A 16402-nucleotide genomic window follows, 5' to 3' on the forward strand; every position below is an offset into this window, starting at 1 on the left:
TAAAACGTTTAACTCGACTGAATATGACACCCCATAAGCACCCGGTGATTTTCATTATCACCAAAGCATTAGAAGACTGGCGCTGAAGCTCTTCTTCCACCCAGCATGTGTGAAAACATAGTGCTGCATGGTGCCTGCATGATACTCGCGAGCAGGGGCAGAAGGGCGGTCTCCTTTCCCTGTGGTTTGTACGTGTGCATGTGCGTGTAAGTGCCCCATTACCAGAGACGTCCTGGACAAAGGTCACGTTCTTCCTTAAGATGATAAAGTTTCTAAGTTAAAGCTTGTTCAGAGTCATGTTGACTTCTCCTTCTTGAGCTATTATGTAACTTTTTGTTTACAGAACGATCAACCATTATTTGTGCTGTTTGAGATCTCTTTCGATTTCTGAGCAACTTTTTCTCCTCCTCTTCCCCCCAGTATAAACTGAATGAAGGGCATATGGTATTAGGGAAACCAGAAATCACAATGCACTTATTAATAAGAGATAGGGCAATAGCCCTCCTTCCCTTTCGAGAATAAAAGAGTACAAAAAATGTACACGTTAGAGTTAAGGACTGAAAACTTTTTTTTTTTTTTTTAGACAGTTTCAATCTTGTTGCCCAGGCTGGAGTGCAATGGCGCAATCTCAGTTCACTGCAACCTCCACCTCCCGGGTTCAAGTGATTCTCCTGCCTCAGCCTCTCAAGTAGCTAGGATTACAGGCATGCACCACCACACCCGGCTCATTTTGTATTTTTAGTAAAGACGGGGTTTCTCCATGTTGGTCAGGCTGGTCTCAAACTCCCGACCTCAGGTAATCCGCCTGCCTCGGCCTCCCAAAGTGCTGGGATTACAGGCATGAGCCACCGCGCCCGGCCTGAAAAGTTTTTTTAACCAAGTATCAAGAAGCAGTTCAGCCTGCTGGATACGATAAAGAGCAGGAAGATTCTAATGCCAGTAACGGAATATCAAGAAAGTTGTTTATTCTAACCATTCTTCAATTTGCTCATCTTTGAGGTAGAATAACTCTCCACATGATTTTGTGGGAATAAAAAGTTAAAATAGTTTGTACAAAGCTAGGTTGTTCGCTTAAAGGGTTCCTTTAAGATCAAAACATCTAAATTTAATATTAGCACAACCAAATTTAAATATTTCCCCCTGTGAGTACCGAAACAGAAAGGATGTATTGCCACAAAAGCTGCTACACAGCAGTTTCCCGTCCCCAGAAGCAGTAGAAAATCTTAGCATTCCAATGGAAGGCATGTATTTGTAAAATATTCTAGAATCAGCTCTATAGTTTTCTTGTCCTCTTTGATAAGGGATCAGATGGAGGGTGTGTCCCCCTCCAGCAGCTACCCTTCTTGACAAACTGGTCTCCAATAATACCTTTCAGAAACTTACAAAACTTCCAGAATGAAAAGAGCACAAGGTTGGTCGCATTCAACTTAAATGCTTTTATTGACAATGTCTTGGAACAATAAGCAAACAATGCTTAAATTTTTCATTCAAATTCACTTTCCACATGTCAAAAGACCTCAAGGTAGAAAAAAATAAAATAAAAATATAAATATCTGAGAGTCCATCTTAATAAATAAATTAAAAACACAATAAAACGTTTTCATGGAAAACTGTTAATGTCAGAACATTCAGACCACCTCAACAATGCATGATCAGTAACATTACAATGAACATTGATGTTGAAGAAAAACTACAGTACATGGATATAGCTATTTATTTCTATCTACCAGAAAATAAAGTCATATCTTTTCTTAGTTTAATATTGGTCATTTCTAATCAGAACACACTATTGCCAGGAACACAGTAGTTATTGTTAAAATCAGCTGCACTAGATACAATTTGAAAATATCCAGCACCAGGTTAATTCCAATAATGAACCCAATAGATTAGTTAATGCTATGAGAAGACTAAGGAGAAAGAGAAAAGAGACACAGACCCAGGCCTGGCTCAACATGCTACTAACTACCAGCTCTCTGAAGTGTCACTGGGAACAATACACACTCCATGCGTTTTGCTACATCTCCGGAAGAGGTAAGGACTTGAGTCCACACATGGATGCTTTCAAGTCCTTGAGGCCCACAGCCTGGTGTGTTTCACGCACAGATAAGGTCCTCCCTAGGTCTACAGGAACCCTCTAGGGAAGACGTGTTTCTCCTCTCTGTAATGCACCAGCTCGGGCAGTGGCACTTGTGGGTGCCGGCTGCCTCCCCTTCCCTGCCCGCTCACAGGGCCAGCAGCGTGGGTGAGCTGAGCGAGTCAGAGGAGGGCTCGTTGCTGCTGCTGCCCTTGCGGTGGGCAGCTGCGCAGCTGGGGAAGGAGTCAGCCTCGGGGTAGGTGAAGACGAAGGAAGACGTGTAAGCAGTGCAGCTGGGAGTACACGTGACCACCGGAGTGCACAGGGGCTCCAGCTCTGTGGCCATGGGCCCCATCCCCAGGGAGCCACTGTGCAGGGGCTCCCAGTCTGCTGCATAGAAGGACCCAGATAGGTCCATGTCTGGCACGGAGCGGGCTGTCTCAGAGCCGGTGGGCCTGGATGATGCTGGGAACAGGAAGTCATCGAAGGGCTCGGCCTTCAGCTCCATGCTGCTGATGCTCTTGACAGGTTCCACTGAGGGCTTGGGCTCAGGGTCATTGAGGAGAGGCAGGGTGAAGGCCTCCTCAGACTCCGGGGTGGCGACCTCTGGCAGGCCCCCAGTCAGATCAAGGGAAGCCACAGACATCTCTTCTGGGAAGCCCAGGTCATCAGGGATCTTGCAGGCAGGTCGGTGAGCTGCCAGGATGAACTCTAGTTTTTCCTTCTCCTTCAGCAGGTTGGCAATCTCGGTCTGCAAAGCAGACTTCTCATCTTCTAGTTGGTCTGTCTCCTGTATACAGAGGGATAAAGGAAAGCATGAGACACAGTCTTACTCAAGGGCCCTTATGCTCAATCTCCAACTTTCCCCTTAAGTTTTAAAAAGGAGCAACCCACAGAGTCTACCTACCGCTTGGAGTGTATCAGTCAGCTCCCTCCTCCGGTTGCGGCATTTGGCTGCAGCCATCTTATTCCTTTCCCTTCGGATTCTCCTTTTCTCTTCTTCTTCTGGAGATAACTAGAATAATCACAAAAAAAAGACTGACATTCAGTAAAAGTGTCTGCCATCACCTCCATTCACCCACCCCAGTAGAACTGGCTCCTGCAGCTTCCCTGTTTCCTGGCACCCCACTGTGAAACCATTTCTGACCTGCAGTTGCAGACTAGGTGTGACTTGCATTTAAAGTAAGATCCTCAGCAAGAGAACAAAGAAGAGCCCAGTCTAAAAGCATGAGGTAGGAAACTTAGGAAAGAAACTATGAGAGTACTTCTTAGGGTGAGACTCAGAGTCTGAGTTGGGATGGAGTGGGCTTGGAGCCAGGGCTCCCAGTTAGGTATGTGCAGCCAGCCCCGTCAGTGGCTTCATCCTCTCTACTGGGCTCCTCCATCTCCAGGGCTGCTTCCCACTCAGCCCCCACATTCCCAGGAAGAGTATGCTAGAGTTCCTCACCTGTTCCACCTTGCCCCTCCTGCCAATGCTCTGCGCTCGGCCTCCTGTCATGGTCTTCACAACGCCAGCCCTGGAGTAAGCCCCAGCGGAGGGAGTGGGGACTCCGAAAGGGTGAGGGGCTCTGGTCTGCGATGGGGCCACAGAGGAGACGAGGGCGGGCTGCACCAGCCACTGCAGGTCCGGACTGGTCGAGATGGCAGTGACCGTGGGAATGAAGCTGGCACTGGAGACGGCCAGGTCCGTGCAGAAGTCCTAGAACAAAACAGAAGGGGAAAGCCGACGTGAGCGAGCAGGTTCCGGACACAGGTGGGGCGAGTTCCCAGTGCCGCATGCAGCAGTGAAGAGAAATGATCCTGCCACGGACGTTTCATCTTAAATGTCCCTCATCCTGGATGAAAGGTCTCCCCGTTTTCCTCCCAGGCATTCCGCAGCGCAGTGCCTGTCTCTTCCATCCTGCCGCTGCGTTCCCGTTATCCCTTCAGCATCACTCGCTTGAAAGGGAGTTTGTTATAAATATCCCTGACGTCTGCGCTGACGCAGGCGCCGCTCCGGAGTCTCCAGAATGAACTCGCTTTTTATCAATGAAACTGCCTTACACACCCGCCCGCTGCACCCTCCTCCCTCATCCCTCCTCCCTGCTCCAGGCTGCCGGGAGAGGGGGGATTGCCGCTTTCTGCCACCTCCCCGGAGAAGCCAGGCTCTAGTTAGCGAGTCTGTGCTTAGGACACGTCTGCTCCAGCTAATGTCAGAGATCCGTCCTGGAGTGCAGACCAGAGGTTGCTCAGAACGAACCTGCCTCCGGAAGGGTGAACTAATTTTTACGATGGCAAGCGTGCGTGCGCTCAGAGCAAGTCCCGAGCCCCCGAGCCGGCACCGCTCCGGCCACGGCAGCCTCCCTCCAGGCACAAGGGAGCCCCCTACTCATCTCCTGGAGCGTCCCGCCCGGTGTCTCCTCCTTCGCGACCCCAAGCTCCCGGCCCCGCGGCGGCGGGAAGCCAGCCTTACCTGCGCGTTGACAGGCGAGCCCATGCTGGAGAAGGAGTCAGCGGGTGAGTGGTAGTAGGAGAGGCTATCCCCGGCCGGGGACGCGCTGCTGCAGCGGGAGGATGACGCCTCGTAGTCTGCGTTGAAGCCCGAGAACATCATCGTGGCAGTTAGGCAAAGCCGGGCCAGGGGCCGAGGGGCGGAGACAGGTGGGGGCTGTGGAGCAGAGCTGGGTAGGAGCGCGGTCACTGCTCGTTCGCTGCGCCGCGGCCGCCGGCTCAGTCTCGGCTTCTCGGATGCTCGCTGCAGATGCGGTTGGAGTACGAGGCGCCGCAGCCACTGCTTTTATAACAAGCGTTTTATGAATGAGTGTAAACGTCACGGGCTCAACCACGGTGGCGCTAGAGGGGTGGCGCGCGGGCCTGGGCGCCTCTGCCGCCGCCTGGCTGCGTCCCAGCGCTAGCAGCTCCCTGCTCCCAGCTTGGCGCGTGTCCTAATCTCGTGATCATTTCGCAGTTCCTGTATCGGGGTCTCGTGGGTCCCCCAAGATGAGGGGCTTCGGGGATGGCTCCCCCCAGGGCTACAGGGAAAGGCCGTGGAAACCTGCTGACGCAGATGTCCTAATATGGACATCCTGTGTAAGGGGGGCGGGATTGACGGGAACTGCTCGCGGGCTGCAGCCAACACTGAGGGTGCAGCGCGGGGGGAGGCGGGGGCCGCGGCCGGGGGAGGGGAGGCGGGAACGGCGCAGAATGCGAGAGAACATTCGCACCTGGTTCAATGCGGACCCTTGTTCCCGAGGTCGGGGGGATGTGGCAGAGAGCGCCTTTTAACCCTTGTACGGAAACTGAAGACAGTTCTGAGGCTCAGGGATAGGAGAAACGGCCTCGAGTACATAACCTCGAGGACTTAAGCCTCGGCTCCTGAAGGAATGCGCCCCTACCCCCATCACCAATTCTAGCCCTAATTCAGTGCAAAACGTGGAAGCAGACCCTCATCCCGTCGCCTCCAGCCCCCAGGCTCGAGCAATACTAGCACTGTTCCTGCGTTTGGAAGCAGAAAGTGGAGGATCCAAATAAGAGAATACGATAACCTACTTTACGATACTGGGTACTTTATTTATTTATTTTAAAGAAGACAGCGCATTTATTTATTTATTTATTTATTTATTTTTCTCGGCCATGTGTGGGAATATTAAGGAAACTGTCAAATCCTTGAGACACCATTAGATAAACACTGTGCAAAACCTACGTGCGAAGACATTTGAAGGGGGTGTCTGCCCGGTTCTGAGCTGGGCCCCAGGGGTAGGGAATGCGAGGTGTGGTTATGTGGGCAGGGTGGTCAGTTCGGGATGACAAGGCGGGGTGTGCTTCCTGCGGGGAACTCAAATCTGCGCTGGGGGGCTGGTTCGGTCCCGCCAGGAAGCTGTGCTTACGGGAGCCCGCAGCGGGTGATTTTCCAGCGCGGACTTGGAGGGGGGAGAACGGGGGCTGGAAGGGCAGTGTCCAGCAGTGCCTGGGCGGAATACCTCGACTGCTGGGACCCAAGGCGCGGCTCCACGTCCTGGAACACGGGGCTTTGGCGAGGCAAGGTGCTCCAGAGTGTGCCACGCCCCCCAGCCTCCTGCCCTGCTGCCTAGGACAGCCGGGGTCACGCTGCCCGGGCTCAGCCCCAGCGCGCTGGCCACCTCCAGGGCGCGAAGACGCATGTCCCCGCACAGCCCGGGTCTTCCCTTCCCCACTCTTCGGGCCCGGGGGTCGGGGCCCGCGGTCGGGGCCCGCGGTGGGCACCTGGAGAGGGGCGAGGCAGGATGAGGCCGGCGGGCGGATAGTTCGGGGCGCGCGGGGAGCCGGACCGCAGACCTGCCTCCAGCCGCCGCGCCCGGGAGCCAGGAGATCCTGCTATAGATAGTAACAGGGAAGCGGCTGTTTACAGCAACACAGCGCCGCCAGGGCCGTCTCCAGGCAACGCCGCGCGGCCGGGCGCGCCGTCGGCCTGGCGAGGCCGCCCTCCCTCCCAGCTCCCCTGGGCCGCGGCCTCCCCGGCCCGGCTGCGGCCGCTCCCGTCGCCTGACATCATCCGCCGGGTCCGGGGGCTGAGCGGCCCGCGCGGGGCTGTGCGCTAACCTCCATTCTTAGAGATCCAACCCGGCAGGAGCGGGGAGGGCAGGAGGCGGGGATTCGTGGAACTGGGCCACTTGCTATTTTTGCATTCCCTGTCACAGGCAGAGGTGAAAACAGAATTTCATCATTGTATGTCATTGGTTTATGTTGGTGGGAATTTAGGCGCTTTTTTTTCTCACTCATAAAAAGGGAGGGAAAAGGAAAAACACACATAATACGTAAACACAGATTCCTTGGAGCTGCTCTGAATCCTAAAGCAATTCTGCGGCCTTCGGTACTTCTAATTCTATCCTTGATTACAGAAAGAAAGAGGGGGACGGGAGGGAAAGGGGTTATGAAGCCAAATACATCTGTCTTATTATTAATATTAGCTTCAGACAAAATAGGTCAAGCTTTGAATTCCTGAGTCTGGCCATGCCTGCCATTCACAACTAGATCTCGGGCCACTTAAGAGGAAACCTGACTGGGTGCGGTGGCTCACTCCTGTAATTCCTGCACTTTGGGAGCCCGAGGCGGGTAGATCACTTGAGGCCAGGAGTTCGAGACCAGCCTGGCCATCATGGTGAAACTCTGTCTCTGCTAAAAATACAAAACAGCCGGGTGTGGTGGTGCACGCCAGTAGTCCTAGCTACTCAGGAGGCTGAGGCAGGAGAATCGCTTGAACCCAGGAGGCAGAGGTTCCAGTGAGCCAAGATCGTGCCACCGCACTCCAGCCTGGGCAACAGAGCAAGACTCTGTCTCAAAAAGAAAAGAAAAGAAAATCTAGACTGATTTGATTTACTTCCCTTTCAGGTCTAAAGCATCTCGGCCAATACCTAAAAGATGTGTCAAGATTTTATATCCAGGATTTATCTCAAATACACTTATCCTGCCTTTGCCAATAAAAAAAAAAAAAAGAAGGGTCTTTGAGTGAGCCTATTTCCTCCAGATAGCTTAACTCTTTCCTTTCTGGCACCATTATGACCAGAGTTGGCGACTTAATAAATCCATCCTCTGGAAAGGACAAACCATGTGTCCATTTATTGTTTTATTTATTTAACAAGAAACTATTGACTGGGCTGGAGGCTGGTGCTCACTGTAGTGAAGAGGGTAGACCTGTCCCGACCCTCAGAGAGATTCCGGTCTCATAGGAAGACCAACAAGTCAATAGAGCTTACAGGGCAGCAGTAAGTGGTTTGATAGAGGTAAGAAAGGGGTGCCAGGCAACACAGAAGAAGGCTTGGAAACAGGTCCCAGAGGAGGTGACTGCAATACAGAGAAGGGGCTCAGATCCTCTATTCTCTGGATAATGGAATGATAAAGATTGAGTAAGGCCAGAGCATCATCCAGGCAAAGCAAGACCTCAACCAGAAGCCACAGTATAGGCCAATACAATCTCAGACTCCCTCTCCTGCCCCACTAACATCCAAACCTGTGATCATTCTAACATATTCTCACATCTCAATCTGCTCATGGTATCCATTTCAGGACTGCAAAATCACATTCTAAAAAGTGGAGCTCACACAAGGTAGCCTAAAAATGAAGACAAATCAGAACAAACGTGAAATTATTTTTGCCATTTGCAGATCCGCAGGTCAGGGTGACTTTGAGACAGGTGCTTGTGTGCCTCCATGAGCATGGCGCTGCCTTCCAACAGGGCAGGGATTTCATGTTCTGGACAAGTCTGAGCATATAAAACCAAAATGTGTGTAGTTCGTGATTATCTATGTGCTGAGTTCCTCCTATCTGGGGATCCAAAGGTGAAAAGGAGGGTAGAATTCCACATCTGAATTTTAACCCAAATTGAAAAAAAATTCACTTTTTCTCTACAATGTTTCCTTATCCGATAGACTTTTCCTATTTTGCACTCTCCCTGTGGCACTTGAAGGAGACCTGACCCACACTTTTGAAGTCAGTGCACATCGTTTAGCCTGGTGTTATTGCAACATTAAGTGAAAGGCTGCTGTCTGTACCACCTACGTAAATGCTGCCGCACACAGCCCATCCCTAGCATGCAGAAGTAGTTGTTTATTTGGGGAAGTGTGGTCTAGTGGTGAAGGGTTGTGGTCAAAGCACGGGACCAGAAGTCAGGAAGATGCATATACCCAAATCAACTTAGACTTGTTTGGTAACTTTTCGCCTTTGTCTTTTTCATGTGCTGATATTCACTTAGGATCTAGCACAGTGCCTGGCACATAGTAGGTGTTCAATAAATATCCCTTTTTCTTTTTTTTTCCTTTTTTCTTTTTTTTTTTTTTTTTTTTTTTGAGACAGGGTCTCACTCTGTTACCCAGGCTGGAGTGCAGTGGTGTGATTATAGCTCACTGCAGCCTTGAACTCCTAGGCTCAATGCCCCTACCTCAGCCTCCCAAGTAGCAAGGACCACAGGCACACACCACCATGCCCAGCTAATTTTTTTTTTTTTTGTAGAGATGGGGTGTCACTATGTTGCCCAGGCTAGTCTTAAGCTCCTGGCCTCAAGTGATCCTCCCATCTCTGCCTCCCAAAGTGCCGAGATTACAGGCGTGAGCCACCACATCTGGCAATAAATATCTGTTGAATGGATGAATGAATGCATGTCCTCATCCAGGCAAGGTGAATGTCGGCGGTTGTGCTTTTTGGGAACTTAGAAAGCAAATAGATAATGTTCTTTAAATCTTTGGAAAGGCTGAACAGGCTCTTTTATTCTGGGATATGAATAGGCAAAAATTGGGAAAGACAAAATTACAAGATGTTTGGGCTATTTTCAGCTAGTACAGCCTCTGTATAAAGAACACCCCAGTGGTTCATGATGAAAGATCAAACGTACCCTTGTTCCTGAGCCCTATGAGAAAGACAGCTAGTGCCCATATATAAATACCACATTGTCTGCAATGACAATGACCATGTCACCACTACCCCTTAATTTATTCATTCTAAATGTCTGGACCCAACAAGAGAAAGAGGCACTCCACAATTCTTGTGGGACTCACACACACGTGAGCCCAACGAAGGGTCTTAGGTCAAGGTTACTCACTCGATGGCTCAGACCGTGAGCAAAAAGATTGCCCCTATTTAGAACACTGGAGGCAGAAGATTACCATGCCACCGCCCCCCCCCAACACACACATGCCACTACTGCAACTAATTAGTACTAGAGATTTAGCCTCTTTGAGAAAAACTGTTTTTTCAGTCTGAACAACTCTTGGCTTTTTGACAGGAGAGGATGATTCAATGGGATCCCCGTCCTTCTGCTAATGTGAGCATTTAAACAAAGCTCTGTGTGGTCCCTGAGACATGCTCCATCTGGAGCTGAGGAAACTGGGGAACAGTGGCAGTGCCAAAGACAGGCACACTGCAGCCCAACCCTGCAACATCTTTTGCAGCCACCAGCAGTGTGGGACACTGGTTCTGTCAGCGTTGCCGAATCTTGCTTTAGAAACAAGAGCTCCCCACAGCAGACAAGCACAGCTTCTCTAGGCTGTCAGCTCCTCTGATGTCCTGAGCTGACCTTCTGCAGCTCCGGGGGACTTAGCTGCTGGAATTCCAAAGGAACCCCATCGACGTCACTAAACCTATAGGACAAAAACACACCCCAAGAAACCTCAGCTGCAGGGCTCCCATCCAATGAGAAAAATCTCATAATCACCATGGGCAGGGCCAGGGGTGGCTAGAAGAAGCTGCTACATGATGCGATTCGAGGTGTTAAGACATCTTCAGCAGAGGTTACACCATGTCATCCACGACCTTACTCTTACTCAATAAGACAAATCTTTTTTTTCTCTCTCTCTCCCTATACTGAAAAGTTGCAAAGGACAGATTTTTTTTTTTTTTTTTTTTTTTTTTTTTTTTGAGACTGAGTCTCACTGTATCACCCAGGCTGGATTGCAGTGGCATGATCTCGGCTCACTGCAACCTCCGCCTCCCCAGTTCAAGTGATTCTCATGCCTCAGCCTCCCAAGTATCTGGGATTACAGGTGCCCACCACCACGCCTGGCTAATTTTTGTATTTTTAGTAGAGATAGGGTTTCACCATGTTGGCCAGACTGGTCTCGAACTCCTGACCGCAGGTGATCCGCCGGACTTGGCCTCCCAAAGTGCTGGGATTACAGGCATGAGCCACCCCACCCGGCCACAAAGGACAGATCTTTAAAAGAGACATTGGCCATTGTAATGCCAAAGAAATTCCCCTTTCCCAAACCAGGAAAATCCTGACTAGTATGTACGAATTCATTTAGGCTGCCCTCTGATCTAGAACTCGTAATTTCATCCTCAGATGTGACAACTTTTTGTCTCAGTTTAGTACATGATTGTGTTCCACAAGAAAACTTTCTATTGTAACTCCCAGGTGAGGTGTGATTTCTCCACGGATGTTTTATTACTCTGGAGTACTGAGTTAGAGATCGATGACGAAATTCCCAAAATGACTCTTCTGAAGAATTCCACCTTTAAACTCTGGCCCATCTCAGACTGTGAGGTAATCAGTTAGGACAAGGACAGATTATACACTGGCAGAGTCTACTCTCCCACCTAGGGGGGCTCTGAATTAAATCAGAACACCAAACAGAACTGTTATCCCCCCAAACCTGTTTAGAGGTCAGTTTACAGAATGACACTTAGATAAAAATCTACACTTCTTTTTTTTTTTTGAGACGGAGTCTCGCTCTCTCACCCAGGCTGGAGTGCAGTGGCACGATCTCGGCTCGCTGCAAGCTCCGCCTCGCGGGTTCACGCCATTCTCCTGCCTCAGCCTCTCCGAGTAGCTGGGACTACAGGCGCCCACCACCACGCCCGGCTAATTTTTTGTATTTTTAGTAGAGACGGGGTTTCACCATGTTAGCCAGGATGATCTCGATCTCCTGACCTCGTGATCCGCCCGCCTCGGCCTCCCAAAGTGCTGGGATTACAAGCGTGAGCCACCACGCCCGGCCAAAAATCTACACTTCTTATGAGGATTTCCAGTCCACAGGCTTCAGCCTCTGCCTCGCCTTCCAACCTTACCTTGAACCACTTTCCCACACTCCACTCCAGCTACATTGGCCTTTCTCTCCCTCGACTATGCCAAGCTGCTTCTGCCTCTGGGCCTCTGTACCCACTCTTCCCTCTTCCTCACAGACATTGACAAGTTGACTCTTCCTCCTGACCAACATCTGCTCAAATGTCACCTTCTCCAGGAAGCCCCTCCTGTCTTCCCTATCCAATGTTGCAACCTCCTTTGCCCTTCAGTCACTTCCTGTCATGTTATCTGGCTTTCTTTTCTATCTAGCACTTATCACTACATTACCCTGTCCATTTATGTACTGTTTCATTGCCATCATCTACTAGTCCGTAAGCTCCACAAGAGCAGGGACCTTATCTGTCTTATTTAGCTGTTATATATCCTCTGTACCACGCTTCCTGACACCAAGGCACTCAAATCCTTCTAGTTTGTTTATTATTTTTTGAAAAGGTCTCACTCTGTCACCCAGGTAGGATTGGGTCACTGCACCTTGATCTCTGGCTCAGGCAACTCTTCGCTCTCTCACCCAGGCTGGAGTGCAATGGCGCGATCTCGGCTCACTGCAAGCTCCGCCTCCCGGGTTCACGCCATTCTCCTGCCTCAGCCTCTCCGAGTAGCTGGGACTACAGGCGCCCACCACCACGCCCGGCTAATTTTTTGTATTTTTAGTAGAGATGGGGTTTCACCGTGGTCTCGATCTCCTGACCTCGTGATCCACCCGCCTCGGCCTCCCAAAGTGCTGGGATTACAAACGTGAGCCACTGCGCCCGGCCAATTTTTTTTATTATTTGTAGAGATGGGGTCTCACTATATTGTCCAGGCTGGTCTCGAACTCCTGGGCTCAAGCAATCCTCCCACTTTGGCCTCCCAAAGTATTGGGATTCTGGGCATGAGCCACTGCGCCTGGCCTATGAACAAACGTTAAACCGAGGTTCATCAGTTATTGTCCTTGTGATGGAGAAGGCAGCATGGATTCCCTTTCTGGACAGAGAGCTTTGACGGGTGGTTTATTACCTGTATCCTTCTCAGGTTAGGAAACCAAAATCCTAGTCAGCATTTTTTTTTTTTTTTGAGACAGAGTCTCGCTCTGTCGCCCAGGCTGGAGTGCAGTCTGCAACCTCCGCCTCCCGAGTTCAAGCGATTCTCTTGCCTCAGCCTCCCGAGTAGCTGGGATTATAGGCATGTGCCACTATGCCCAGCTAATTTTGTATTATTTATTTATTTATTTGAGATAGAGTCTCAGTCTGTTGCTGAGGCTGGAGTGCAGTGGCACGAGCTTGACTCACTGCAACCTCCGACTCCTGGGTTCAAGCAATTATCCTGTCTCAGCCTCCCGAGTAGCCGGAATTACAGACAGGTGCCACCACGCCTGGCTAATTTTTTGTATTTTTAGTATAGAGACGGAGTTTCACCACGTTGGTCAAGCTGGTCTCAAACTCCTAACCTCAGGTGATCCACACGCCTCAGCCTCCAAAAGTGCTGGGATTACAGGCGTGAGCCACGGCACCTGGCCTAATTTTGTATTTTTAGTAGAGACAGGGTTTCTCCATGTTGGTCAGGCTGGTCTCGAACTCCCGACCTCAGGTGATCCGCCCGCCTCAGCCTCCCAAGGTGCTGGGATTACAGGCGTGAGCCACCATGCCTGGCCCCTAGTCAGCAATTTTCTTATCGGGCATAATTTAGATGCTTATAAACCCAAGGGGTATACCAATCCTTAGAACTACAAAGACCCATCATACCTGCTGTCTAAATGTTTCCACATAATCACTTCTTGGCCTTTTGGCTGAGATCAAGTGTAGTAAATGTTTCCACTACCTACCACACAAGATAGTACAGGATGCTTTAGTTTTAAATCCACAACCACCCCACCCTAAAACAATGATTAGCACAATGAGAAACTTTACCTGAGGTTGGTTACACCCCAGATCCTTTCTTTTACACAAATTTAGCCTAATTCAAAAAGAGTCTCACTCTATCACCCAGGCTGGAGTGCAATGGCGTGATCTCAGCCCGCTGAAACCTCCGTCTCCTGGGTTCAAGCAATTCTCCTGCCTCAGCCTCCCAAGTAGCTGGGATTACAGGAGCACATCACCACGCCCTGCTAATTTTTTTTTTTTTTTTTTTTTTTTGAGACGGAGTCTCGCTCTCTCACCCAGGCTGGAGTGCAATGGCGCGATCTCGGCTCACTGCAAGCTCCGCCTCGCGGGTTCACGCCATTCTCCTGCCTCAGCCTCTCCGAGTAGCTGGGACTACAGGCGTCTGCCACCACGCCCGGCTAATTTTTTGTATTTTTAGTAGAGACGGGGTTTCACCATGGTCTCGATCTCCTGAGCTCGTGATCCGCCCGCCTCGGCCTCCCAAAGTGCTGGGACTACAAGCGTGAGCCACCGCGCCCGGCCTACCCTGCTAATTTTTTGTATTTTTATAGAGACGAGGTTTCGCCATGTTGGCCAGGCTGTTCTTGAACTCCTGACTTCAGGTGATCCACCCACCTCAGCCTCCCAAAATGCTGGGATTATAGGCATGAGCCACCATGCCCGGCCAAGAAACTTTTTAGAAAATATTTGTGCATAAAAGTAAAAATCTAACCAATTTTTAGTTTAAAAGTGCTGGCCACAGGACCACAGTAAACATTTATGGCCCTAATACTGAAATGATTATGGTGTCCTTTCGAGTAATTAAAAACAAAAGCAACACTGCGTTGTAAAATACATTTTTATTTAAAAAAGTAAAACTCAGCCGGGTGCAGTGGCTCACGCCTGTAATCCCAGCACTTTGGGAGGCTGAGGGAGGTGGATCACTGGAGGTCAGGAGTTCAAGACCAGCCTGGCCAACGTGGTGAAACCCCCATCTCTACTAAAAATAGAAAACAGCCCAGCGTGATGGTGGGCACCTGTAATTCCAGCTACTTGGGAGGCTGAGGCAGGAGAATCATTTGAACCTGGGAGGCAGAGGTTGCAGTGAGCTGAGATCGCACCACTGTACTCCAGCCTGGGCGACAGGGCAAAACTGTCTCAATAAGTAAGTAAGTAAATAAATAAATAATAAATAAGGAAAACTCACAAGTATGCTGAAATAATGCCCGGATGTAAGTTCCATGAGGGAAGGAGACACTACTGTTTCGCCATTGCCAGATCAGTGCCTGACATAATAGTAAGCCCTCAGTCAATAGAATAATGAATACAGCTTTCTGATTTCTTTCTTGAATGCCCCCCACCCCTGCCCCAGAATGTGCTTAGTTGGTTTCTTGGGCAGCCCAGCAGTGACTGGGCACATGGCTGGGGCCAGGTCAGCATTTGTCAACTGTTTGGATCGCACAGAACTGTTCTCACATACCACAGGCTCAGCTGAGGCCAGCATATAGAACCTACAGCAGGAGCTGATCTGGCAGCGATAAACAGAACACCACACACCTGCCGGCCTCAGATTGGTTAGCATGGAGGGCTGGGCTGGGCCCACAGGATTCTTCATTTAAATCATTTGGCAGAATGATTCTATTCCTTTCTCCAGATTCATCAGGTGGCTGGGAATACATCATGGGTTACCTGCCCAGAAGGTTCCTGCGGGTGAAGAATCTTTGCCTTCACCTGGACTTTGCTTGCAGTGAATGGGAAACTTCACAGCAGGTGAGGAATTGGGAGTTCCTTTGCTACTAGTACTTTGACATCCAAGGCAAGTTTGTTTGAACCTGGGGCTTCATCAAGCTGATGTCTGTCTGAGCTTAGAATTTGGAAAAGAAGGAAGTAAGAGGTTGTGAAATAGGCTGGGGAAGTGGAAGAAAAAAAAAAAGTTCTTCAACTAGCACTCTACTCATTGGCCCACGAAATCAACGGTTTCACCAAAAGACGGCTCCAAGCCCCAGGGCATAATTTCTACGTTTCTTACCCATTTCTGGCCCATATGATAAAATGACCAGAGAATAATGCAGAAAGCTGAGGAATTTCAGATTAAGATGTTTTAGATTTACATTTAGATAAGAGCAGCCCTGAGGCATTTATATCACACATCTAGTTTGAGATGAATTCAGTTGTATTCTTATCAGATATCTCTAGCCTGCTTTCAATTTTTCCATTGGTTTCAGAATTCTTTCCAGGAAAGAAATGACTTTCACATACCTCAAAATATTATCACCCTGTATTAGGGTCAGAAAAAAACCAATCACCTACAGTTACTTTGTACGGACCCTGCAAAGTTAATCCCTTCTTAACTCAAATTGTACAAAGTCAATTATCCTATTCATTCATCACTTTTATTGAGCACCTACTATGTGCCAGTTACTAGACTCCACAGTAAACAGGCAAGCTTCCTACCAACATGAAGCTTATAGTCCAGTAATGAATCAATAAGAAAACAAAAATGTCAGATAAAAGTAAGTAAGGGCTGGGCAGGTAATTTTTTTTTTTTTTTTTTTTTTTTTTTTGAGACAAAGTCTTTCTCTGTCGCCCAGGCTAGAGTGCAGTGGCACGATATTGGCTCACTACAAACTCTACCTCCCCAGTTCAGGTGATTCTCGTGCCTCCACCTCCCGAGTAACTGGGTCAGTAGGTGTGCGCCACCAAACCCAGCTAATTCTGGTATTTTTAGTAGAGACAGGGTTTCACCATGTTGGCCAGGCTGGTCTTGAACTCCTGACCTCAAGTGATCTGCCCACCTTGGCCTCCCAAAGTGCTGGGATTACAGGTGTGAGCCGCCATGCCCAGCATTGGGCAGGTAATTAAAATGGAAGAATATGTGTGAAGAAGTGTGTTGCTACTTTGGACTGGGTAGAAGAAGGAGAAAATTTCCACGAGAAGCAAATAATAGCAAGGAACTAGCCA

At 49.5% G+C, this 16402-nt stretch overlaps 1 protein-coding gene across 1 annotated transcript; it reads right to left on the bottom strand.

The window, feature by feature from the left end:
- Window positions 1-1416: 1416 nt before the first annotated feature.
- Window positions 1417-4844, bottom strand: FOS (Fos proto-oncogene, AP-1 transcription factor subunit). Its single transcript, XM_032134872.2, has 4 exons — window positions 4527-4844; window positions 3522-3773; window positions 2982-3089; window positions 1417-2864 (listed from the first exon to the last, which is right to left on the bottom strand). Exons 1-4 carry the CDS (start codon window positions 4665-4667, stop codon window positions 2223-2225), a joined length of 1143 nt encoding a protein of 380 aa, XP_031990763.1. The 5' UTR covers window positions 4668-4844; the 3' UTR covers window positions 1417-2222.
- Window positions 4845-16402: the final 11558 nt, after the last annotated feature.

The sequence above is a fragment of the Hylobates moloch genome, unplaced genomic scaffold (assembly GCF_009828535.3).
Source record: "Hylobates moloch isolate HMO894 unplaced genomic scaffold, HMol_V3 SCAFFOLD_16, whole genome shotgun sequence".
NCBI lineage: Eukaryota > Metazoa > Chordata > Mammalia > Primates > Hylobatidae > Hylobates > Hylobates moloch.

Bases quoted from the DNA above. Each gene is read 5' to 3' on its own strand.
- FOS (XM_032134872.2), bottom strand. From the start codon at position 4,667: ATGATGTTCTCGGGCTTCAACGCAGACTACGAGGCGTCATCCTCCCGC. The intron at 3,774-4,526 runs GTAAGGCTGGCT...GTTTTGTTCTAG, and splicing joins GCTCGCCTGTCAACGCGCAG to GACTTCTGCACGGACCTGGC. The intron at 2,865-2,981 runs GTAGGTAGACTC...CTCTGTATACAG, and splicing joins TGACTGATACACTCCAAGCG to GAGACAGACCAACTAGAAGA.